This window comes from Misgurnus anguillicaudatus, chromosome 21 (assembly GCF_027580225.2).
Source record: "Misgurnus anguillicaudatus chromosome 21, ASM2758022v2, whole genome shotgun sequence".
Taxonomy (NCBI): domain Eukaryota; kingdom Metazoa; phylum Chordata; class Actinopteri; order Cypriniformes; family Cobitidae; genus Misgurnus; species Misgurnus anguillicaudatus.
In genome coordinates, this window is record NC_073357.2 from 60,843,977 (window position 1) to 60,871,053 (window position 27,077).

Consider the following 27,077-nt stretch of genomic DNA (forward strand, 5'->3'; position numbering starts at 1 on the left):
GCAGTCTTTCACAAGCAGTTTAAGCTCTGTGACAAAGTGCTCGAATGTCTCGTGTTCCCCTTGTGTTTTTTCATGAAACTTGTACCTCGAGAAGATCGGGTTGGCTCTTGGCATGACATACTCCTCAAACTTATCATAATATGACTTAAGTTTTTTCGACTCGTCTGCTGACAATGTCCATGTATTATAAACATCACGCCCCTTTTCGCCTACCCAAAGGAGCAGATAGCTGCACATGGTCTCTTTGGTTTTGTCATGCAGCGGTCCCGCAAACATGAGCTGCACGTGCTGACGAAATCTCCGCCATGCATCTGGCAAGTTTACCGAGTCCCAATCCATGTTCGGTGTAGGAACCCCCGACGAATCCATCATGCCACAGTCGATAAACTTCTGACACCATGTATTATTCTCGTGTAGTCACTCAAATTAGTGTCTTACCAAGAAACAAGTAAGAGCTTACACATGTACGTCTGACTTCGTCTTTACTAGAAGAACACTAATAGAACATGTGAAGAGTTACAACCAATCAGCATGCAGTATTCAAATGACCACATACGTGGGCTGATAATATTACAGCCGCCTGTCCTGATATATTTTGCCTGTCTCTGGAATACGATTGTGGATTTACGTTTGGATTTGGTTGCTGGCCCTTTATGGGATTTTACAATAAACACCTTTTGCACATGGATTTACCTCTCACTCGCTTTCTTTAAAGCACACCAGTTACAATCTGAATGAATGGGACTCAGGAAATACAATATGTGACCAGTCACGGAAAGTAGGGACACAAGTCGGATCTGGGGCATTTTGAGTTATTCGCAGATTCTGAAAGTGCAGTTTCTAAGCTTTCCAACGATGTGTAACGCGTGGAAATCTGATAAGATTTGGAGAAGTTGTGGCCATTTGAATATAGGAACTCAGAAATACTCAAACCGAGAAAATCGAGACGAAAGGTACTCTTCTTTCCAACTGGGGGAGACAATAGGGCTCATTTACATCTACTTTAGCTAAGCCATACCCTCTGTTAAGCCGTTTTGAGATACAGCTGTTCTAGCATGATATGTAGTATTTTATGACCAAATAACAACATGCAAAAATAAACATGACTCTTTTTACCTTTGTGGGGATCACAAGTCGAATCCAGTCTGTTTCAGATTATCCAATGACCATTTTTGTCCACAAATGCGTATAATCCGTGAAATATAGATTGTTTACATCATATTTCGCATGAATGTCTGGTAATACAATATAATATACAATCTGAAGATTATTTACATCATAACATGTAAGGGTATATGAGATTACACTCCGTTAAACACATGAACCCGCCTTCAAAGTTTGTATTTAAAATAGTGAGGTAGTATAATAGATCATCCAAACAGCGCCGTCGAAAACCTGACGTCCTTTAGAGATGTTACCAATCGTTCCTCCATCAGCCAATAACTTCATGGAAATTACTGATAGACAAAGCATGTAGCCAATTATATAAAGAGTACAACGATCTCTGTGTATCTTCTGTGTGTTTGGACTCATGCTGCGCTGCAAGAACTGACATAGAGATGACGTCAAAGTACCACGAGAGCGAGTCGAAATTATACTACTCCGTAAGATTTCTTGAAGAGCTCTCGCGGTACTTTGACGTCATCCGACTGCGGCGCCGCATAAAGTCAGTGATGCGGCTGACGTACGATGCCGCTGACTGTTATTTGTTCCGTTACAGCACAGTTATTTTGCTTTGGATGGCTCTCACCTCTCGGCTGGTCACAGCGTACCATAAGTACAGGTTCCTTCGATCTCTCCTCAGGTTATTCACTCTCTCTGCTCTTCTCTCCACAGGTATCAACTTGGACACAAAAGCACAGTTATTTGGCTCTCACCTCTCAGCTGGACACAGCGTACCGTAAGTACAGGTTCCTTCGATCTCTCCTCAGGTTATTCACTCTCTCTGTTCTTCTCTCCACAGGTATCGGCTTGGCGAAGCATCTGATGGAGTAAGTTGTCCCTACGTGGCGTCGGGGGCGAACCCTCTCGACTGCTGTGTGATGGCAGGGGGGTGGGATAACTCAACGTCTCACCGGGCCGAGCGCTGCCCTTTCCTCGCTGCCGTCAGGCGTTCGAACTCTGGACAGGGGCGCCCCTTTGTAGAGGCCACGCGACGATGAAATCACTTCACCTCTCTCTCTGCAACAACAATACTCGTACAGTTTAAAGTATCAATGGTAATAGCCACAAATCGTACTCACACCGCTGCTGCATCTCCAGCTATTTTCTGTCACTCGTCACAACCACCCAATGTCTAGGCGGGGAAAAGATCGTCCCGGGGCACCGTGCTACTTTCCGAGATCTGAAGCACGCTCACAACATATGCGGGGTTGGATCAAGCTAGGGCCAGCAGCCTCTTGGTCTTCCCTTAACGAAGTGCGTGAAGGCGGGGGTATGTCAGACAGGACACACAGCAATACACAGCAACCCACAGCAATATACATCACCACGTCAAAATTAAAGGTTTTCACAGCACAAAGACTCACCCACCACGCTCAGTGTACAAAAAGGACTCCCGTCTTCCTTCACTTCACTTCGGTTAGATCTTGCGATGAATTATGTGGCCCAGCTAGTGGTGTCGTCGTATTGACTGCTTCGGTAAATATACGCTCGTCTCACCCACCACTCTATAATAGGGGTAGGGCCGCCCTCCTTTTCCTGGAGGAATCTAACATACAGCTAGATCAATATACAAGGCATTTGCAACTTGCACTTGGTACTCACAACAATGCCGTTTTCAGTTCCCCGTTTTCTCTTGGTCTCAATTCACCAAATATTCCGTATTCTTCTCAACCTTTAAGGTTCGTGATGTCTTCACAAGTGTACTATTCCAGCCAAAAAGCTCTTCAGTATAACACCACAACCAGCCGGGTGCAGTGCTCCTTTAACTCTCTCTCACAGCTCCGTCCTCTTTTGCCTCTCTTGGCTGCCGTACTCTCTCCTCTCGCTCTAAGCGCTCTGTGGATCAACGGCGCCCTCCGGCTCCTCCGAGGACGGAGCGTGTGATTTGGGTCTGCCCTAGGCAGTAGTGGAGCTCGTGCCCCAAACAACTCTCCCCTGTGTGCTGCTACAGCTCCATTTATGTGTCCCGTCCTCATTTCTTCCTCTAATCAGAGCTGCTACATAAATTGGCTGCACCTGTGGCTCGTTTCTTCCTGATTTGTGTTGCCAGGGAGACTGGGAAGTGAAAGGTGCTTTTAAAAATTCTGTCCGGGCGGAACCTCTCCTCTCCCTTTTTGGTTCCGCCCTCAGTCACCCTGTGACATTAACACAATTTAATGTAATGTTGTGTCTAAAACAAACTGCTTAAAAACAATGACAGCTAAAAGGACTTAAACTAAAACCCACTCACATACTTAAAATATCTATTTAGTCAAAATATCTATTTAGTCATGAACCCTTTGCACCCTTTTTGATGAATGAAATTTACATTTGCTTTTATTTCATTATCCTTGTATACTTGAGGTTTAGTTGAAATGCTGTTACTGTGATGCTAGACGTGCTCCCATATTTTTGGAGTCTTATTTGAAAGATTCATGTTCTTGTTTTACTTAACATTTATATATTTCATTATTAAGAATTGTAGTTCTGAGTGCTGGACAGGACTTTTTTTGTATTGTTTGTCTTGAAATATTTTTTGTGTGAAACTTTGTGTGCTGCCATTTTTGCCAGGACTCCCTGGTAGAAGAGATTTTTTTATCTCAATGGGGTTATTCTTGTTAAAATAAAAGGATAAAAAACTGTAACAAACCCTGTGTACAACATTTTATTAAATTCCAGCTATCCGTCACTTGTTGTTGACATGTTTTAAAATGTTGCTACATATTAGGTAACAAGTCAGTGATTAAGGATAAAATAAGGTTGGCTTTTAACACTCAACTCAGATATAAATAAAACAACATAGAATGAAGAAATTTACTTTTATGCCTGCAAAACACTTTTTGTTAAGGTAAGACAAATCTCAATTAAAAATTTAGGCAACTATTTAGAGTTTTAAATTTACAGTGCTGTTAACTGATGAAAATCACACTTTTCATGCAGTGCGTGGTTTGGTTAATCGTGCCCTGCATGGCCGACTTACAGATGTGGGCTGGAGCGCGGTTTACTTGGGCTCAGGCAGGTAGGGTTTAGGTTAGGAATAGTGTTTCAGAAGCAACAACAGATAAACACGTCTTCCTCAGCAAAATCACTGTGACTCTCACAGACCTCAAACAGGAAGTCAATCTCAGCAGAATTTGACATTTAACATAAGATTAATGAAGGTTTCATCCTGTTCCCATGCTGATAAAATAGCATTGGGGTGTCATTAAGGTGACCGGACACATTTATACCTTCAAAATATTCTTTCAACCAACTTCTGACCACATGACAGGATAGAAACTTTAACATATATATACACGTGTCTCACTCCTCGAACACACGCTGGATTTCTTCATGTGGGGATCACAAATGAAAGTCCAGATATGAAGATGCTTCAGCTGTTTGTTTTGATTTGTTTGTATGTTGCTGTACAGCCTTCCAGTCAAACAGGTATGTCATCGATTTAATATCTTTTTCAACATTTGTTTCATATGTTGTTATTAAAGCTAGAAGTGATGTTAATGAATGTATACAATATATATATTTTTTTTTCTTACATTTAAACATTTTAATCACTTGACTCTAATGTTATGGTCTTAAAAATCATTTAATTTGAAGGAGTATGGTAAAATGATTGAAATTACTTTTGTAGACAAAAATATACCTGTGCCAAACAGATGAATTTATGTTATTGAAGGAAAGCAACCAATAAGAGCCCAGATTAAATATGAACTCCTTCGATATTTTTTTAATTCATCATAAGGTGAAACTTAAAAATAGCTTCTTGATAAAATGAGCACGGCATAGTTCACAGTGTCAGTGCCAGTGGATGTTAAGCAATCGCAAATCTTTCATTTTAAATCAATTATTTTCTGCTCTTTATTTTCTCTCGGACAATCATACGCGCTTTAGCCTATAGAAATCGGATTATTAATATGAAATGAATGTATTTTATAAAAAATTTAGAACTGCATTAATATTTATTATATGTCATTTAAATTATTTTTAAAAGTCAATTCTTTCATTTTTATAAATCAATGTAGAATCGTTTACAGCAGCATCACAGTACTTCATAAAAACTCTCAGAAAACGTGCACATGTGGATAATTCTAGAGGTTTAATTATTCTTTAGCATCGGGATCACTAGACGAGAGCTTAATAGCCTTATTTTTATGAAAACTGACATTTCTTAACTGTGTTAACTGTTGTAGTTAGCCCGTGCGCATTCATTCCGACAAATTTTTCTTCACAAATGGAGAGAATACCAATTGGAAGTACTCATCCCTATTCCCTATTTATTCCCTTCGAATATCAGAGCTGTGCAGTCTCTCATCGGTGACTGTGACCGCTAAAAAAGCCTTTGGAGAATAGAGCATTGAAAACATTGTCATTTTCATTTTATCTGTGAATGTTTAAGTGGCGTTCCCTTCCCGAAGTGCCCTTTAAGGGCGCAAAAACGCAGTTTTGAATTCGACCATGCTATCTCTCATCAGGCTTGGCGGTGCAAGTGCGATTCTATGTTTTTAATAGTAGTTGTTTTAGGGGCTGATTTCAATGTTTTTTTTTTTAATAATATGATTGGATTTTATACTAACCTTAATACAGTATTTCATTGTATTCAAAATATGTTTATAACATCTGTGTGCATTTACCGACTGCTTTTAATATATTTTGTGCATGACTGCATTTTCCTCTAACGCAACATCCACACAATGTTCCATTAAATTAACACAATGACCAACAACTTTAGATAAATGAGGGGTGATTTTTTTACTGTGGCTTGGAAATCATCTTTTTTTTTTGCTCCCGCATTACACTATGTAAACTGTTTTTATAATAGCCTGTTGAACATGATGCCGTCAGCTCTCGTTCAGATTTTAATTGAGCACGAGGCGACAAAATCGCTGGACAAAGATGAACTTATCAGGGCATTCTCAGCACTCAAAGACAGAAGGGTGGATTCCTAAAAAGGTGAAATTTACGCCCGCCGCCAGGTGAGCTGTCTACGGTGCTGAAAAAACGCGAAGCGCATCCTTATTTATAAGTTCGGTTCAGTGTCAGTCAGACACTTTTTCTTCTTTACTTTTGTTAAATAATTCAAGTTGAGGGGATGTTTGAGCTGTTTTTTTTTAAGTCAGCCCAGACAGCTGAAAATATACTGCGCAAATCAATTAAGCAGAGAAGTTAGCGTCCATGAAAGGGCGAGGCTTAATTATTTCAACTATAATTGTATAGTTTTAATTAAAGCAACACTATGTAGTTTCCATGTAAAAATGACTTACAGCTCCCCCATGTGGTTGAAAAGCGCAACAGTGCCTGGTATCAGACACTCTTCTGCAGGCAGGGGGAGGGGCGGGGCTGTGTTTCCCAACCTCCACCGCAACTTTCAGAGTGTGCTTGTAGCAGCTAGGAGGCTGTTCAGGTTGCAGCAACAGTACAATTTGTCCAGTTAAAAGTTGTTCTATCACTGAAATAATTTTAGAGACATTATTTAAAGGTCAAAAAACTACATAGTGTTGCTTTAAATAAGATTGGATCATTTCTGTTGAGCTGCCTGTTTGTGAAGCTGAAAGTGCACGTAATAAAATAATATACCATTGATGCAAACCAACAGGAATCCTTGCTTTTTGCTCTATTATGCTTAGGCTTGTGCCGGTGTTCGGTAATACGGTAAACCACGGTAGTAAAACTGCACGGTAGTGTTATTGTGGGGTCTTCAAATTACCGCGAACAGACGTGCATTATTTTTTTTCCTTTGACCGGTTCAAATGACACTGCACGGATGCTGCGTGGGTCACTCATACGCAGGTGCACACCTTACCAGACTCTCGTGGAGAAGGATGACGGAAGGATGAGTGCTGCTGCTGCTGCTTACTATCAGGGTCCGAAAATAACTTTTTGCCTCACCTGCCACGGGGACTGGTAGATGAAAAAATCCACCAGCCAAGCATATTTTTTACCGGCCAGAATAATAAGCAGCCTTTTTTTGTCACAAGTACATTAATTTTATTTGCTGTATTCATGGCAGGGCTCGCAAAATTTCAAAATCCCTGGTAGCCCTTCGTGCAGGCACTCTCCAGTTTTTGGTAGCCCGAATAAAAAAGACTTTACTTTTAATATAGAATATTAAGACAAAACATCTATCAAAACACAAATAACACATATCAATTTTCAGTAACTTACATATCAATCATCAGTACAAATTTTTCTTCTAACCAAAGTGAAATATCTATTTATCAGATTCTGAATCTGAAATATTATCTGAAGTCACAGATAAGAAAATGCCACTTGACTTTGTGGGCATAGCACAGGCTTATTCAATTAGTTTTACCACAGGCCAAATTTTGCCAATACAAAGCCAATAGGGCCTCTAACCACAATGTTTAATCTGCTAGTCTTGTTGTTTTGATGCTGTTGTTTTTTTAACAAACAAAAAGACTGGATTTCCATGTAAACCAACTTTTCCCACAACAGATACCCTCACCATTTAAAAGTGGTTTAGTGGGTCACAAAACTCACAGTTTGGATCATCCAGTTAGAGATTGGATCTTTTTTCGATCAGAAAAACAGGGGTTACTGTCGCTTTAAGAGTGTGCACAGAGTCACTCTCTTCACTGCCCGTACAATATATATCACTTAAAGTTTGCTGCGAGAGATTTAATTTTCTTACGTGAGGATAGTAATGACTGACAGGAAGAAGTTGGAGGATTTGCCCAACAAATCCATGAGAAATCATGACGGATTGCTTCCTGTACTGCGTCTTTTCGCGCAATCGCGAAAGTGAAAGTAAAACTCGAGCGCGCGCTCAAACGTAATTTAAATACCCAAATGCCTGAATTTCATACACCATTATTAACCATCCAAATCTGTGAAAGAATGCATAAGCATTTAAATATATTTTTTGTCCATATAAGTTAAGATAGCCCGACGGGCAGGGCGGGGATGCATTTTGATAGCTGATATGCAGCAGATAGCTGCAGACCGCAAGTTACCTGCAGTACTAGCTAGAAACAGACCGTCTAGTGCGAGACTTGGAGCATAGACACGTTCTGTGGCTAGCTCACCTCATTCCCAGATTAGTTACTGGCAAACACATTATATTGCATTAATATTTTGGTATTAAAATCACCCGCCAGTGTGGCGGGTAGCCTTTTGAATTTAGTCGCCAAACGGAAAATCTACCCGCATTTGGCGCTTGGCGGGTGTTAATTTCGGACCCTGCTGACAGGTAACGTTAAGTTAATTACTTAATATTAAACAGACTACAATTAATGTTAGTTCCAAACGCAGCTGCTAGAGTTCTTACCAGGTCCCGCAAGTTTGATCATATAACCCAAATTTCTGTATCTTTACACTGGTAAGTTATCTTTTTACAAAAAAAATATTTTAATCTTCTAAATTGTGTTTTATGTATATTTTAATTGTGTCTACTATGTATATTTTCATTGACTGTTAAATGCGTTATGTGAATTAAGTGATGTGTCACTGTCCGACTTTCAGTCAGTAATAATAACTATTTAAATATGTTACGTAATTTATTTGACTCTGTATTTTGAAAAAACAGTTCTGTGAATACAAATGGGCATATTTAGCTGTATGTGTTCTTTTACTAAAATGAAAGGAACACATATATGTATCATATCTAATCATACAAACAAGTAAAAAGACAAACTATCAGTAAGCTTTACCTTATTTTATTCTCTATAATTGTCTAAAATGCATCTTTAAGGCATGAAGTAATATTTTTCTTTGTTTTACAGAGTATCCAATCATCTAGCAGTGCTGCTGCTGGCTCATTTTCAGCTGAAGATATTCAGTCAACGGTCAAAGTGGCTTTCCAACGTCAGGCTGCATATGGAATGATGATATTTTGCAATTTAATCATTTAAACCACTAAAGTTGACTGCTTTTGCAGTTTGCACTTTATTCTGTTTGAATCTGATTGGTTCAGTTTACTGTGTATCGTTTTATTTATATCATTTTAACAAGTTTACGTTATTAAATCTTTTATTTACACTATAACAATGACATTTGCTCATCTTTTCAACTTGTTTTTGTAATGCATTTCAACACCGTGGTAATAACGTCTACCGTAATAAAACCTTCACACATCACTGCAACATGAAAATTTAACAGTGGCACAAGCCTAATTATGCTTATGTTTTATGTGGGTAGGGCCCCCTATTAGTTATTGAAACGGGCCACCAGATGCTTAAGGCCGGCTCTGACACACACACACACACACACACACACACACAGACACACAATCTTTCTCACCTGCGGTCATTTCTTATCTCAAATAGATCTGAATAATGAATATTCTAAGTTACAGTTAGTAGAAACACCTAAACATTGCAGATAACTGGTCATCTAGGAGTAAGGACTCGACACTCCATCGGAGTGACTCCAAGATCAAGTTAACTCAATGAAGAACAGAGATAAGACAAAATAAATAAAAAAACTTGCATTTAAAAGTTATTTGGAGAACAGAAATATGTAACCCTTTACAATAACAGTACACGAATAATACATTTTGGGCAATTTTTGTAACCAAAGTGTTTATGAGCACCATTGCCTTCTTGTCGGGATCACTTCACCAGCACTGTCCACCAGGGCCGGAAGGAGACTAATTTTCAGCCCTGGAGTTTAATCCCTTAGACCGGCCCACTGTAGTTCACGACTGACTATTAAAATAATATCATAAAATCCTCCGTAGTATATAAGTCTGCAATAGTGCACTGTTCTTTGCAGCCTTGCAATTCATTGAGTTTTTCAAATATATCATTTTTAATTTAGTGCGAATTCAGTAGCCTAAACAATTATGATTTTTGCCATATTTGTGCAGCCCTGCCATAAGACATTTTAATATTATTCAAGTAAACTTCTGAATTCTACTATTCAAAAACTACTAAAAGGGAACAAATGTGTTTGAGTGTTCCCCTATATTACTATTTCTAAAAAATGTGGGTCTTGAGATTACCTGTTGGGTTGATAAAGTTTGGAAACCCCTGATATCATATACAATAGCCTAAACAAGCAATATCAAGTATGCAGTGGAAACAAATGGAAAATATCTGTTTTATAAATTTTTAGTACTTAGATCATGTCTATTGCCAAATAATGTAGGCTAAGGTAGACATACATTGTGTCAAAAAAAGAAACCATCATATGGAACTTACTTTTGAAACTTAGCATTTTTCAAATAAGTTTTGCATCAAATAGATTTTTATTCCTCTTGCAATAAACAATGAATAATGACTATATAGACGATTCATTGTTACATCTGTGACTTGGATAAAAATACGATTTGTAGATCATTTTCCTTAGAGGCCGTTTGTATCAAGATGTGCTCAAGTTTATTTTAAATATAGACGCGCGGCAAGCGCACTCGAATATAGACGCGTCTGAAACAAAGCTCGCGTTCACAGGCGAGCACTTTGAAAAGCAGAAGAAGCGGCGCGTCCTGCGTTTTTCATGCGTTTTAGATGTTATGAACCCTCCTGCATGAATTATTCCAATAAGTGGTCAGGACTCGGGACTGTCACGACTGGTTTTAACAAAGAGAGAACCCAAATGCAGACACGACGAAAGTATAAAATAAACTGAAAGTTTATTTAACTAAACAACACAAAAACCCACGTGGGGGTAAAACAGATGATAACAAAACACAGTGATGGAACACGAAACACAGGAACAAAACACTGGAACCAAAATAACACGGAAGCAAAAGTCAGGAACACGGATAACATGAATACTAAATTTAGAAAACGAACGTGCACACGACAGAGAACGAGAGGGCATTATAAAGACACCACATCAATGGGGAACAGGTGAACATAATTAATTATGTAAGACACGAGTACATAAGGGAGTAGGGTAAAAGTGACAAGACATTGGGAACACGTGACACAAATACATAATGTGAAAACACGTGTCCCCACACAAAACACAATGCTGCCATGACCTTGCTCTCTGAAATTAGACCTGAATCTATATTAAGGTCTGGCAAGACCATGACAGCGACAAGACTCTGGGAACACGTGGAAGCCACACACACAATATGACTCCACGTGTCCCCACACAAAACATAGTACTGTCATGGTCTTGCCAGATACACTCAGACCTGAATCTAGTACAAAAGGTCTGGCAAGCCCATGACAGGGACACAATCAACTTGGAAATAAAGCGGCGAGGATATATTTCACCCGTATATTTCATGGGGCTGCTGTGAGTGCTGGCAGCCTAGAGACAGCAACCTTCAACCCGGTGGCATGACAACACTGGCCCACGTGACCCACAAAAAACAGACCGGCCCACCGGAAATCCTCCCGGTTCTCCCTATGGCCAGTCCGGGCCTGCTGTCCACGTCATTATTCACTCCTCCCTCTTGTTCACTCTACCCTGAATACTAATCCCCATCACCTGTGTCTCATCACTATACTCCTTTGTAACCCTCACACTTCCTTTCATTCATTGTCGGGTATCATCGTAAATGGACACTCAGACTTACCTGTGCAACTCCCCTGAAACTTACCTGTTGTCGTCTTCTGTTACATTCAAAGAATCTGCAAAGAGACATTATTAATAACCCAGCTAGGCTAAGTGTTCTGAAGAACTCTATTACTTCATATACTCACCAGTTATTCATCTGTTTCAGTGTGTGCCTTAATAAAGTAATGTTACTCTTACCTTCAGTCTACTTCCTGGTTCTGAGCGTGACACTTCCATAGTGTTTGTTTTTTCTATACTATGGAAGTCACTCATGTTTTCATTTTATGGCATCTGCTGTAGATGTAATATTAAATATCATTGACATTATCTGATATCTCTTTTTCTTTAGATGACAGCTCTTTTCTCATCTACAATGAGGATCACAAGAGATGTGTGAATGTCATTAATGCCAATGTTGTACAGACAGCACCATGTGATGTATCTTCTAACGCTCAGCGTTTCCGATGGATTTCCTCTTCAAGAGTTATCAGTGTCTCTCTTAAACTCTGTTTGGAAGCTCAAAACGTTAAAGACTGGCAGATAGTGATCCTTCTGCCCTGTAAAGAGCTCAGTCCTCTACAGACCTGGGAATGTAAGAATGAGACCTTGTTTGGCTTAAAGGGACAACCGTTACATCTGAACTACGGCAATCTAGGCGACCAAAATATGATGCTGTTTAAGGGAAATGGATCTTGGAGTCGCTGGCAGATTTATGGGACAAAAGATGATTTATGTTCTCTAGGATATCAAGGTACAAGTAAACATCTGCAATTTTGATAGATGCATAAACATTTTAGAAAGCTATAAAAAAAGAATCAAAATAATTTTGTCACGTCACATTACAAGTACAGTGAAAATATGTGGACCCCTATTAATTAACTTTTTTTCTACAGTGATTTGCCATGAAGTGTGATCTGATCCCCATTTTGGTCACAGCAATAGACAAGCACAGTGTGTATAAGCTGACAAAACACAAATATTTCTAGTTTCTTGTGTCTTTTTTAAAACACTCATTAAACATTCACAGTGAGGAAGGAAAATGTAAGTGAAGCCTTAGATTTAATAGCTTGTTGAACCTCCTTTGGCAGCAGTTACTTCAAGCAAACGCTTTCAGTGGTTCTGAATTTATTTTCCCCTTGATGATGGCAAGTTGTCCAGGCCCTGAGGCAGCAAAGCATACCCAAATCAACCAGGACCTGGGTTCCAGAACTCTCTCTCCTCGTGACCGAGACCTCTTTTATAGTCCGTCCTTCCTCGGCGTGTCCCAATCACCGATCGCCATGCTCTGTCTGTACGCCGGACGCTCATTGCCTCGTCAAATCCCCATCGGAGCGGCCGGAACCGGCTAGGTGTTTCATGGAAATTGGTCTGGTGGGAAAACTGCCTTCCTAAAAGTGGTTCCACTTTCGGTTTCGTTTTTTGTCACCCCTTGACATTATGCTTCTTAAGGGCAGCAATCTTAAAATGTTTGAGTGTTTTTTATCCATCAAAGTAGCACTAAACCACACCTTTAAAATTATTAATTAGACTCCAGTTTGACAGCTTCTCACACAAATAAGCTTTCATTAAAGTAATTAGTCTATGGGTTCACTTATACATTTTCCTCCAACACTGTGAATGTTTAATGGGTGTTTTAAAAAAATACACAGGAAACTAGAATTATTTGTGTGTTGTCAGCTTATGCACATTGTGTTTGTCTATTGTTGTGACCTAAATGAGGATCAGATCACATGTTATGGCATATCACTGTAGAAAACCAGTTCATTCCCAGGGATTCAAATACTTTTTCTTGACACTGTATAGTACAGTGCTATGAGAAAACTTTAACGTATAAAATCTGGATTAAAGAAGATTACAAGAGTTGTTATATTCTTTAAACTGACTGTCAAAATGTTAAATATACAACACCAGTAAAATATTTAGACACGCCACTGAATTTATATTTCTACTGATCTAAAAATGTCATGCTTAAATGCTTGAAATGAGTTTTGTTCAGATTTTGTTTTAGTTGTTTTTACACTAAACATCAAGTGAAATCATACACTGTCCAACAAAATATTTATTATAATACAACATAAGGATCAAGGAAGTGTGTAAATTGTATACACAATTGAAATATAATGATTTTGATCCATTCATTGACAGTTACATTGCATTATATATTTAATATTGTTTATTGCTCTGCTGTCCAAATCAGAAAATAAAACGTCTGAACCAGTTTCACAACACATCAGTGGAGATTCATTCGTTCCCTACATCGATATTTCTCTCACTTTCCTCTAATTTTGTGTCCTGTAGAGATTTATACTCTGGATGGAAATTCATTTGGAAAGCCATGTCAGTTTCCCTTTAAGTTTAATGACAAGTGGTACGCTGAGTGCACCATGGAGGGAAGATCAGATGGCAAACTGTGGTGTTCAACTGAGACAGATTATGATTCGGACAAGAAATGGGGCTTCTGTCCAACCAAACGTAAGACCATAAATAAAATACAGCAAATATAACGATAAAATGCATGCAAAAGCACTTGAAGCTTTTAAAACTAATTATAATTTAAATTATTGATTGACTCAAGGCGTCTCAGGGTGGGACAGTGATCCAGTAACTGGTGTATTATATCAGAGAAACACACAATCAGCACTGACCTGGCATCAAGCTCGAACCAGCTGCCAACAACAAGATGCAGATCTTCTCAGTATATCAGAACTACATGAACAGTCTTATATATCAGGTACACAGTTCCCACTATTATCATAAACTAAAATGATTTCATCCACTAAACAATGCAGCATTTCATGAACTTTATATATCAGGCTTGACGGACCTCTTGGGTTCAGCTTTATGGATCGGACTCAACAGTCTTGACTTTGAGAGTGGATGGCAATGGAGTAATGGAAACCCATTCAGATATCTCAACTGGGCTCCTGGTAGCTAACATTCATGTGTATATACTGTATAAAGGAAACACAGTAAACTTTATAAAGCTCAATAGTTTAAATGTAAATGTTTTTATTGTTTGAATGTCAACTTTTATATTCCTGTAGGTAATCCCTCTCTGGAGCCAGGCCTTAACTGTGCTGCATTAAACGCTGGTAAAGCATCCAAGTGGGAAAGTTTGGCCTGCAGTAAGAAGTTAGGTTACATTTGCCAGAAGGGAAATTCAACAGATATCACACCTTCAACGGGTAGAACACTCACGCACTCACACACACACACACACACACACACACACACACACACACACACACACACACACACACACACACACACATGTCACAGGTCGGAGCGGACCACAGATGTTGCGAGTCACACCCCTTCCTAGTTTTCACCTCGAGGAGTTCCCAAAGGCACCCCAATGACCAGACACACGAGAGAAGGTATGTATAATTTAAAAGAAGTTTTATTAATTTACTAAAAAAATCAGGGAAGGGGGAAGGGGAAGCTAAAATCCAATGGATTGGAGGGCACAGTCTTGCGTCACTGTGACTCAGCCGCAGATGAGTCTCAGGTGGGTCCTTTTGTCCTCTCCTTTCCTTGCGACGTTAATAATTCGTTCACTGGCCTTCTGCTGTGTCCTTTTCACAGGGCGCCGATCCCGAGGCTCTCGCCTTCTCCTGGGCGTAAAGAGAACAAGGGTGAGTAGTTTGGAGGATGGAGTTCAATACCTGGGCTTTCTGTGTGCCTGGCTGCCAGCTCAGCTCCGCCCGTCAGATGGCAATGCAGAGAAATGCTGAGGTAAGTATTTCACCGTTTAGATGGAGGCACAGGTAAGTACTGTAGGAGGGAGGGCACTCGAGCTGCGGTGGAAACACAGGTGAATATCAACAGGATGGGTGTAGAAGACAAACACAGTGTGTCCTTCGGCCAGCTAAAAGGTGTGAAACACAGTTTGGTAGCTCTTAGCTATCCACAGAAGGTAAGTACTTTCACAGGTGACTGGGGCTTTACTTTCACTTGGACAGCGGGCAACACAGTTTGGTAGCTCTTAGCTATTGACAGGAGGTAAGTACTTTCACAGGTGACTGGGGATTTACTTTCACTTAGACAGCGGGCAACACAGTTTGGTAGCTCTTAGCTATCGACAGGAGGTAAGTACTTTCACTGGTGACTGGGGCTTTACTTTCACTTAGACAGCGGGCAACACAGTTTGGTAGCTCTTAGCTATCGACAGGAGGTAAGTACTTTCACTGGTGACTGGGGCTTTACTTTCACTTTGGCAACGTGCAACACATTCTGGTGGCTCCTAACTATGGATGAAGGTAATTGCTCTACAGGTGTCGGGGGCTTTACTTTTACTTTGGCAGGTGGGGACTCACGTAGAACGATTTCATCCGGGCTGATAGACTTGTGGCAGGTGAGGCTACGGAATAGTGGATAAAAATTAAGTTTCAGACCTTAAGCGGTGGTAGGCGTCCTAGCGTTGGCCTGCCCTGAGGTTCCAATGGAAGACAGTAGAGCTGGAGACTGCCGCGGTGGGCCGAACGCTTCCCTCTCCTCTCTTCCAGCTGCCGGAATCAGAGATCTAGACACGGGCGAACTTTAAAGGGCTCCACAACAGACGTGGTTACTCACACAGCTACTATCCACTTTCCACCGTCAACTTTCCTTCTTACAGATATTTTCCACTTTACTCACAGAAAATCGTACTTGCCTTGTTGGTTCTCCACCGCCTCTCTACGGCCAGAAGGTTTCCCAATATCAGCCCGAGACGGCAATACTGGACTTCGATGCAGATCGTCCTTACCGGATGTACATACAGGGGGTCAGATAGATTTAGATGTTACTTCACAGATTTTAACGTCCACTTACTCTCCCAAGACTCACTTCAGCCTAGAGTCGGTCACTGACGACACAAGCACAGCATGGCACTGCAAACCTTTTTAAGTGTACACACTCACAACAAGGACATGGACTCACCCACTGCACTCCACACACTTTAGTGAAATAAGGTCATGACCAACGACTGACTGGGGTTCGTCCTGTGATTCACTGGCCACTGACTTCGATGACGATCGAGATACAGCTGTCGCCGTCTTGACACCCTTGTCTCTACCTCTACTCGCGACTTCCGGCTCGCTCACCTCTCTTCCACAATGGGGCCGTTCACTTGCGAGGACTAGAACTCACAATATTCACTGCGTGATTCACTCTCCCATAAGATGTAGCTTTCAAAAATGTTCAGAGGTACTCACAAGCAAACGCTAATACCCTCCTTTTTGTCTCTTTCTCCTTCCCGTGGTCAGCTGAATCCTCTTTCCTTCGGCTTTCCTGATACCAGAATTCCTCCTTGGGTGACGCTTTTGGTGAGTATTCCTGTTGCACACACTCAGAACATATCACTTGTTTGCACACGTTGTTTCACACATCATCATTGAAAGGTATAAATACTCAGCCCAATCTCTTGTGCCCCTATATCCTTCTTCACCCAGTCACTCGTTATTCCTCTGCCTTCACAATACTGCACTCGCTCAGACACTCCACTTCCTCTCACCAAATCGGCCAGAATAAACTGCTCCATTTGCAACTTCTGAAGCCCTTTATATCCTCCTCCTCTTCTCTCTGTTGTCCAATCTGTGATCGCCACATTCGCTTAGCACACCTGTGTCTGATCGAGCCTAATTTTCCCACCCGGAGATCCCGGAAGTGCCGGAGTTTGTGCTTTACGGTCTGGGCGGAACCAATCTCCAACATCTTAGTTCCACCCTCAGAAAGTCACCCCGTGACATCCTCCCCCGCCATCCGTTCTAGTCCCTAGAACGTTTTACCGCTGTCCACTCACCATAGCATGCAGGGGGTCTCTCGCTGGGACCGCCGCGGCGGCGAAGCCAGATCCACTCTGGCAGGCACATCCACTGGGCCCCTCTGGGCTTCTCTGGCAGGTATGTTCACAGGGCCTTGTGGGATCACAGCCCATCCCCCAATCCATGGGGCTATGGGCACTGGCTCCTTAGGAGCCTCTTCCACGGGGCTAGGGTAGTTTGGACAGGGCCCTTGGTCTGAGTGTAGGAACTCGGGGCATCCAAACGGCTGGAACACAGCCCTCCACAAGGCCGTAGCAGTGGTGTTGGCTCTTCCACGGGGCTAGGGTAGTTTGGACAGGGCCGGATCATGTTGCGATGCACCACTCGGTCCGGTCCAGCCTTGCCTTTGGGGCGGATCGTGTTCACCGGCTGTCAAGGTCACTGCTGGCCCTGAATAACATATGGGGTGGCCTCCCACCGATCGCTCAGCTTTCCTTTACCTTGCCGCCTGTTGTCCCGTACAAGCACTCTCTCTCCAGGGAGTAGGAGGGCCTCTTTGCCCGTCCGGTCATATAGCCGTTTATTCTTGTTTCCGTCCGCTCGTATTCTCTTGGTGACCTGCTCGTAAGCGAAGTGGAGACGTTGATGGTGGCGTCCCACCCACTCTGTCAGGCCCACCTCTTCCTCGGTCGTTCCCAACACCAGATCTGTGGGCATCCGCACGTGTCTGCCAAACATCAGGTAAGTAGGGGCGTACCACGTAACACTGTGCACACTGTTGTTATACACTTGGATTAGATTTGGCAAGGCACTCGCCCAGTCGTTCTGATGCTCCTGATCTAATGTCCCCAGCAGGCCCAACAAGGTCTGGTTGAACCTCTCGCACCCTCCGTTGCCCTGGGGATGGTAAGATGTGGTATGCGTCTTCGTACATCCGTACAGTTGGCACAGCTCCTTTATTACCCGTGACTCAAAGTTGGGCCCTTGGTCCGAGTGTAGGAACTCGGGGCATCCGAATGGCTGGAACACAGCCCTCCACAAGACCGTAGCAGTGGTGTTGGCCGTCTGGTCTAAGGTGGGGATAGCCCAATCATATTTGGTAAACAGGTCAGTGACCACAAGTATGTTTTGGTACCTGTCCATAGGTCTGCCCAACGTCAGATAGTCCATGGCTATGATGTGAAGAGGGGCCCTAGCCTGGATAGGGACCATTGGCGCCTTAGCCTCCTGCCTTGTTTTGAACAGAGTACATCTGGGACACGCCTGGATACAGGCACCCACCGATGCATCTAATCCTGGCCAGTAGAAGTGTCTGCGTATGAGGGACACCGTTCTCTCTTGTCCTTGGTGCCCCAGCTGGTCGTGATACGCTGCTAGCAAAGCTTGTACCTGGTCTCCTGGCACCACGATCTGACAGATCTCTTAGTCTAGCCCCGGATCTCTGCTACTCCTCCACAGTACCCCGTCTCTCAGTTTAAGCTTCGTCCTTTGTCCCAGCAATTTCCGTCCCATCTCATTTTAGGTTTGCCTTTCCGCCGGCGTCAGCCTTCGGCCCTGTTCTAGCCATTCGCACAGGGTCCTCACCTCTCTATCTCCCTGCTGCCTCTCCCTCCAAAGTCGGGGGTCCCACCCCCAGCTTATGGGTACCACCTCTCGTTGACTCCCAGACGCTTCCACCACGCCCACCATGTACCTGTCCTCTTCTGGGTCTGTTGCATTTCCCAATGGACCCCTTGAGTTCCCCACATCCGGGAGTCGGGACAGGACATCGGCATTTGTGTGCTCCCGCCCAGGCCGATACTGGAGCTGGTAGTTGTAATTTGCCAATTGGGCCACCCACCGCTGTTCCACAGCCCCCAGCTTCGCTGTCTGTAGGTGCACAAGCGGGTTATTATCAGTGATTACTGTTACCTGTGCGCCCCAGAGATAGTCTTTGAATTTTTCACTGAGCGCCCACTTCAGCGTCAATAACTCCAGCTTGAAGGAACTATAATTTGCATCGTTCCTCTCAGTGGGGTAAAGGCTCCGGCTAGCGTACACAATAACCCGCTCTACTCCCTCCTGCTGCTGGGCTAACACAGCCCCCAAGCCGAGGTTGCTGGCATCTGTGTAGAGAACAAAGGGTTTTGTGAAATCAGCGTAGGCCAAAATCTGGGCTTGTAACAACTCCTGCTTCAACTGCTGAAAAGCAGTCTCACACTCGGGAATCCACATAATGGCAGGGGACCCGCGGCCTCGAGGGCGTCCCGTCCTGGACAGCAGCTGATTCAGAGGCTTTGCGATCTTAGAGAAACCTTTGATAAGCCGCAGATAGTATCCTGCGAATCCTAAGAATGATCTAACTTGCCTCACTGTTTTTGGAGCACTCCACTCACATACTGCTGCTACCTGTTCTGGGTCCACGGAGACACCCGCAGCACTCACCCGGTGGCCTAGAAACTGGACCTCTCTCCGTAGCAGGTGGCACTTATCTGGTTGGAGCTTCAACCCATACCTTTCTTAGTCACTTGGTTCAACTTGCGGTAGTCGACACAGCAGGGTCCGAAATTAACACAAGCCAAGCGCCAAATGCAGGTAGATTTTCCGTTTGGCGACTAAATTCAAAAGGCTACCCGCCACACTGGCGGGTGATTTTTATACCAAAATATTAATGCAATATAATGTGTTTGCCAGTAACTAATCTGGGGATGAGGTGATGTAGCCACAGAACGTCTCTACGCTCCATGTCTCGAACTAGAGACGGTCTGTTGCTAGCTAGTACTGCAGGTAACTTGCGGTCTGCAGCTATCTGCTGCATATTAGCTATCAAAATGCATCCCCGCCCTGCCCGTCGGGCTATCTTGACTTATAGGGAAGAAAAAATATATTTAAATGCTTATGCATTCTTTCACAGATTTGGATGTGTAATAATGGTGTATGGAATTCAGGCATTGGTATATTTAAATTACGTTTGAGCACGCGCCCGAGTTTTACTTTCACTTTCGCGATCGCGTGAAAAGACCCAGTACAGGAAGCAATCCGTCATGATTTGTCATGGATTTGTTGGGCAAATCCTCCAACTTCGTCCTGTCAGTCATTACTATCCTCACGTAAGAAAATTAAATCTCTCGCAGCAAGCTTTAAAGTGATATAGATTGTATGGGCAGTGAAGAGAGTAACTCTGTTGCACAATCGCTCTTAAAGCGACAGTAGCCCCTGTTTTTCTGATCGAAAAAATTATTCAATCTGTAACTGGATGATCCAAACTGTGAGTTTTGTGACCCACTAAACCACTTTTAAATGGTGAGTATATCTGGTGTGCAGGAAAAGTTGGTTTACATGGAAATCCAGTCTTTTTGTTTGTTAAAAAAACAACAGCATCAAAACAACAACAAGAATAGCAGATTAAACATTGTGTTTAGAGGCCCTATTGGCTTTGTATTGGCAAAATTTGGTCTGTGGTAAAACTAATTGAATAAGCCTGTGCTATGACCACAAAGTCAAGTGGCATTTTCTTATCTGTGACTTCAGTTAATATTTCAGATTCAGAATCTGATGCAGGGACGGATTATGGCGATGATGTGCCCTGGGCACGGATGTCTCAAAGGCCCCCCTTTACCAATTTTTTGGGCAACAGCGTTACACCTGTATGCACAGGGCTCAAGTGTTGGTTCGCCTCTGCCTGTATGCCCCATTTTACAGGATTAACAATGGCACTAATACGCGGGGAGAGAATGCACACAATATTCTGTACTTTCACACCACAAATTGGTTTATTTATATCTCACCAGTATCGGACAACATACTGTACAACATACTCAATCAAAAAGCCCGGTTAAATGAAAGTCCTTAAGATAAGAAATCCCTTAAATATAAGATTAAGGGTGTTCTTAATAAAAAATGGGTTGCAAGAAAAACCCTTAAGTGAACCTTAAGGCTGTCAATAAGTATTTACCCTTAAATGCTAAAGTATTACCTTAAGTTCTGTTACACGTTGCTACAAAGTCCTTAAGTCCCATTTTTCCCTTAAAACTTAAGGGACTATAACAGGTCCCTTAACCTCACACGCGATGGCTGATTTTATGGTTATTTAAGAAAATGAAGTACCAACGTGCATTTCTAACGTTTGAAATAATCCCTTAGAGAAAAGTGATGCGCATTTATTAGGAGAAAAGCGGTTTGATCGTCCGGCAATCTAAACAGTTTCCAGTTTGAATTACTTTCAGGTTTTAAACATGCGGCACTTTACAGTCTGTTATTTGCGATGTTTCATTGTACACAAATCCACCGTCTGTTGAGCTGCGTGCGTTGATTTGTTACCGCTGTGAGATTTTGTAATTATAGCAACCGCTCCTCCTCTGCTGTCTTTTGGCAGAGACTACCGTAAAATACTTAGAATAGACACTTAGGTTAGGGTGACAGTTAAGACCTTTGTTGCAACGCTCTTAAATAAATCCCTTACCTCAGATATTTTTTTCTCCCTCAGGGAAACCCTCACTTAAGGAGTTTCATGCAACCGGGCAGGCACACCTCTCCAAATCATATCACAGGAGAAAATTCTTATTTGAAAAACGCAGAGTTTCCATTGGAATCAATTGAAAACATGCGCTGGCCGCGAGTGTAAAAGCTTTGTGTGTCCAGCCCCTTAAATCTTAGAATAAAAAGTTGGTTTAAATTTACCTTAGCTTCCACAACATCATCAAAATCCAGTTCCCTCACAAGATCGCATTCAATGGCCATTAAAGACAGTGAATTTAGACGTCCTTGACACATTTTGCTTCTTAGTTCGTTTTTTACTCTTGCCATTAGAGAAAATGAACGTTCTACTTCACAGTTGCTGACTGGTAAGGTGAAGAAAAGCTGTCTTTTTTGTGCTTTATTATCACTCATCCACTTGGTTGTGGTTTTAAACTCATTTTTGTTTTGGTTTTTGAGTAACCGTCTTCTACGCGTGACTTTTATATTACGCAATGCTTTTCACTCGCCTCTAGATGTCCCTCTCTACAGCGCAGCAATACATAAAAAATTATTTTTTTTGATTTATTTACTAGTTAATACTTTGCAACTGCAAAAAACACATTATTCCTCAATATTTAACACAATTTTACTGAAAATAAAATTAAAATAAAAATATTTATTTGAAAAGAATAGACACAGTAAATTTAACAGGGCCCCCTGGTGGCCAGTGCCCTGGGCAAGTGCCCAGTAGGCCCGTGCGTTAATCCGTGCCTGATCTGATGTATAGATATTTCACTTTGGTTAGAAGAAAAATTTGTACTGATGATTGATATGTACTGAAAATTGATATGTGTTATTTGTGTTTTGATAGATGTTTAGTTTTAATATTCTACATTAAAAGTAATGTATTTTTTATTCGGGCTACTTGCATCCATTTCGTGCTACCAGGGATTTTTAAATTTTGCGAGCAATGCCATGAATACAGCAAATGAAATTAATGTACATGTGACAAAAAAGGCTGTTTATTATTCTGGCCGGTAAAAAATATGCTTGGCTGGTGGATTTTTTAATCTACCAGTCCCCGTGGCAGGTGAGCCAAAAAGTTAATTTCGGACCCTGCGACACAGAATCTCCAGGCCCCTATCATTTTCTGCACCAACACAATAGGGGCTGCCCACGGGCTGCTACTTTCTCGAACAATCCCCCGGTCGAGCATACCTTGCAACAGGGTCCTAACTTCTGTATATAAGGTGGGTGGTATCGGGCAATATCTCTCGCGACTGGGTCCAGCTTCCCTCGTGGGGATCCGATGCTTCAAGATGTTTGTACACCCGTAATCTTCATCATGGGCCGAAAAGACATGTTGCCACTTCCTTAGAAGTTCCTGTAGCTTACGAGTCTGCGTCTGCTCCAATTCCTCTCCTCGTAGGGATTTGCCCAATAGATGGCCGGGCATCTCCTCCCCAGCGTTCTCAGAGGGTGATTCTACCTGAGTCAGGGCCACTTCGACCACGGTAGGGCATGCCTGGCGGAAACTCACGTCCCTTTCCTCTCGCACTTGGTGGGGCTCTACCATCGTTATCCTCACCAGACGTTGATGTTTGTGTAGCTGTATGGCATTAGATTTCTCTTTTCGTACTTTTACCGGGACTTGTCCTCGTCGGACCACCGCCAGACCTCCGGCTACTTCCACATGCTGACAATCCAAGTGGGATTCGAACAGTACCCAGCCCTCTGGTCCATGTTCTCGTTGGGGGACCCTTACCCATATTATGGCCTCACTGGCCACTGACTTCGATGAGGATGGAGATACAGCCGTCGCTGTCTTGACATCCCTGTCTCTCCCTCTACTCGCGACTTCCGGCTTGCCCACCTCTCTTCCACAATGGGGCCGTTCACTTGTGAGGACTAGGACTCACAATATTCACTGCGTGATTAACTCTCCCGTAAGATGTAGCTTTCAAAAATGTTCAGAGGTACTCACAAGCAAACGCTAATACTCTCCTTTTTGTCTCTTTCTCCTTCCCGTGGTCAGTTGAATCCTCTTTCCTTCGGCTTTCCTGTGTCTGATCAAGCCTAATTTTCCCTCCCGGAGATCCCGGAAGTGCCGGTGTTTGCGCTTTATGGTCCGGGCGGAACCAATCTCCAACATCTTAGTTCCGCCCTCAGAAAGTCACCCCGTGACACACACACACACAAAGAGAGAGAGAGAGAGAGAGAGAGAGAGAGAGCACATATTCAGTCAATGTTATATTTTTATCTCTCTCTCTCTCTATCAGGTAAAGATCACCCTAGCTTCTGTCCAGTGGCGTGGGTGCCATACGGCGGTAACTGTTATTATCTGCAGCGCACTAAGAAGACGTGGAGTGATGCGTTGGCTGAGTGTCACAGAGAAGGATCAGATCTGGCCAGTATGCACAACATTGAAGAGCACAGTTTCATCATATCTCAGACTGGATACAGTATGTTTGTTTCAGTAATACACACACACCAAACAAACCATCAAACACATCTTTATTCTGTGAATTGCTGGACAGATGTCAAGCTTTAGAAGTAATAACAATAATAGTAGGTACTAATTTAAAGCGGCACATAATTCATAATCCCTTACACTTTTACCACAAAAAACAGTTAATTTTCGTAAGAGATCCCACTTTTTTGTGAACTTGACTGACACACATGCCCATTAGTATCCAACACGCCACCTTTCTGTAAACCAGTTACCTTTAGCATCTTATTTCTTTTATAAATCTAGCGACGTTTTCTTTATGCTGATTAAACTGATTCATGACTTTTCTATTATTTAATGTGATTTTGGTACATAAAAGCAATAATGTGGCTTACTAGCAGATGGGCAAAGTAGGCTGAAGGCTGCCAGGGATTGTCCCGTTGATCCCGACAGCCTGGGCCTGGACCTATGTTTTTTTTCTTGCGGGATCTACAGGGAAAGTCTCAAAGCTCAGGTTGGCGATCACTGATTTAATTGGTTCTAATACAATTTTATTTAAACATTGTGAATTCTCAATAGTCTGCCTCCAGTTGTTATAAGATTAATAGATAGGTTGCCACTACAAATATAGTGTCGCCGTGACCCATAATCCAACAGCAACTGCGCGGTCTAGGTATTTCTTTAATGTCTATGGCCAGCACATTAGTGAAGTTGAGAATGAGATTGATTTAAGTGACTTTGTGTAGTCTTTGCATTTAGTTTGGTCACAATTTTATACTAGTTTTGTCGTCTGACAACAGAAAACATATAAGCCCAACAGCTCAGAAAGTGAATACGTCGCCAGGATACCATAAATATACGTCAATATACTTGAAAGGAATGAATGTCATCTAGCGACAATGAAAGCAGTAAAACGAGCAGAACCTCTGTCAGTTAGTTTATTCATAAGTAAAGTATACAGTACATACTGCACTACAATATGCATCATAAGCACTATATATGTGCACAGTTATTGAGCCCTTGAACTGCGGCTGAGGAAAACACAATGCCACTCAGTCGTGTGAGGACAATCCCACAATCCTTTGCGACCATATGTCTGTGCCCACAATGCAAATGCTCAAAAGCAGTAAATGTTGATGTGTCATTTCTTTTGCAGATTGTTTAACTGAGAAAGATACGAACGAGACAACATTTGACTGATTGATTATCAAAATAGTTGTTATTGTTGCACCTCTAATAATTTAATATCAGTTGATCTAAAATTTAGTGTTGTTGTTGTGTAGTGTCGACGGATGAGCTCTGGATTGGTCTTAATGATCAAAGGACTCAGAATCTGTTCGAGTGGTCAGATAGATCACGTGTCACCTTCACTAAATGGTTTGTAGGAGAACCTTCACACATCACAAATCGAATGGAGGATTGTGTTCTTATCAAAGGAAAGGAGGGTAGTTTTTAATTATTTTTTTACTCTTCATTCTCTTTATTTCCCTAAAAGACAACTGGCGCTCATTAATCGATCATTAACCATAATCGATAAGATTTACAATTTACAATTCAATTAAAACAAAGTAGCGTCTGTGCCATTAAAACTAGTTTAATGCCATTAAAATACCAACAAATGTTTTTGTATAATAAAATAAAATAATAATTTTTGCAAATAGCAGCATAAACAACAACAGGACATGAGGATTCACACATTGTTGGGATGTAAAGAACCAATTAAACGTAATTTTACCATTTCCACTATTTTACATGCAAGGAGCGCATCGACACAATGTAGCTCTGCACACGACTTGTGCTCACAGTCATTTATAGTGATGATCTTTCAAAGTTATTTCTTCTTATACTTTTATATAGTAGGGCTGTAACCACTAATGAAATAGTTGATAACAGTCAATAATATTCGATAATGAAAATAGTGTTCAACGAATGTCGTTATCGATTAGTTTGGTCTGTGACGTCATCAATCATTTATCATCAATCATGCTCATCGTACAGACGCACCTCTGCAAAGCTCGCATTGTTTCAAAGGGACGGTGGGCAAGTGATGTCACAGACCACAATAATAACTAATGCCATTCGTTCATTGAACCTTATTTTCATTATTGATAATTATTAACTATTTGAATAGTTGTTGCAACAGCCCTATTACAATAGCGCCAAACATGTTTGATTTAGGTCTCTTCCACTCTACATCATGTGACGCATTAAAGACGTGGACCAGAGCCTGCATCCGAAATTGCATAATTTCTTTAGTATGTATTCATTTTGAATAAGTAAACACGAGGGATGTAACTGTATTATAAATTTCGTGGTATTGCGGTAGAAGATTTTCCCGGTACCACCGTGGTCACATGATCGGTAAAACGTTAGGTCTTCCGGGCAACACGTGTAGTTTTTTTCCGGCCAAGTAAAGCGAGTGGAGGGACGCTGGAACTACAATTCCCATAATCCCATGCGTGCTACTCTGACGCCTCTCTACAAGTGGAGCGGCAATGGCGGAAGCAAAAGAAACGCGAATTTTAAATCTGATGTGTCGAAAAAGTTCGCGTTCGCTGTGACAAGAAACAAGAAAGGACAAAATGTGATGGACATTCAAAAAACGAGTGAGTAAATCCGTGAATGAGCAGAGTGTGTATGCCGTTTCACAATTAGAAGGTTGCAGCCTCCTTAGGTCGCGTATGAAGGCTGCATCCATCATTAAACGCCTGGTGTTTTTAAGTTAACTGAGTATTACATTCGCAAGTCATAAGCGTGTTACAATAATATACGATTAAATAAGAATAATAGTCAACTTGAAAAATGTTAATATTTTGAAATAAGACGGTCTTCATTAC

At 41.9% G+C, this 27,077-nt stretch overlaps 1 protein-coding gene across 1 annotated transcript in view; it reads left to right on the forward strand.

Annotated features, from left to right (window-relative positions):
* The first annotated feature begins 4,420 nt into the window (after positions 1 to 4,420).
* LOC141353112 (macrophage mannose receptor 1-like) overlaps positions 4,421 to 27,077 on the forward strand; it is a 67,102-nt gene continuing 44,445 nt past the window's right edge. The window contains exons 1-8 of the mRNA XM_073859583.1: positions 4,421 to 4,572; positions 11,963 to 12,364; positions 13,912 to 14,085; positions 14,189 to 14,344; positions 14,427 to 14,540; positions 14,658 to 14,798; positions 24,071 to 24,253; positions 25,524 to 25,688. Of these exons, the coding sequence (XP_073715684.1) occupies positions 4,506 to 4,572; positions 11,963 to 12,364; positions 13,912 to 14,085; positions 14,189 to 14,344; positions 14,427 to 14,540; positions 14,658 to 14,798; positions 24,071 to 24,253; positions 25,524 to 25,688 (1,402 nt within the window). The 5' untranslated portion in view covers positions 4,421 to 4,505. The remainder of the gene's footprint in view (positions 4,573 to 11,962; positions 12,365 to 13,911; positions 14,086 to 14,188; positions 14,345 to 14,426; positions 14,541 to 14,657; positions 14,799 to 24,070; positions 24,254 to 25,523; positions 25,689 to 27,077) is intronic.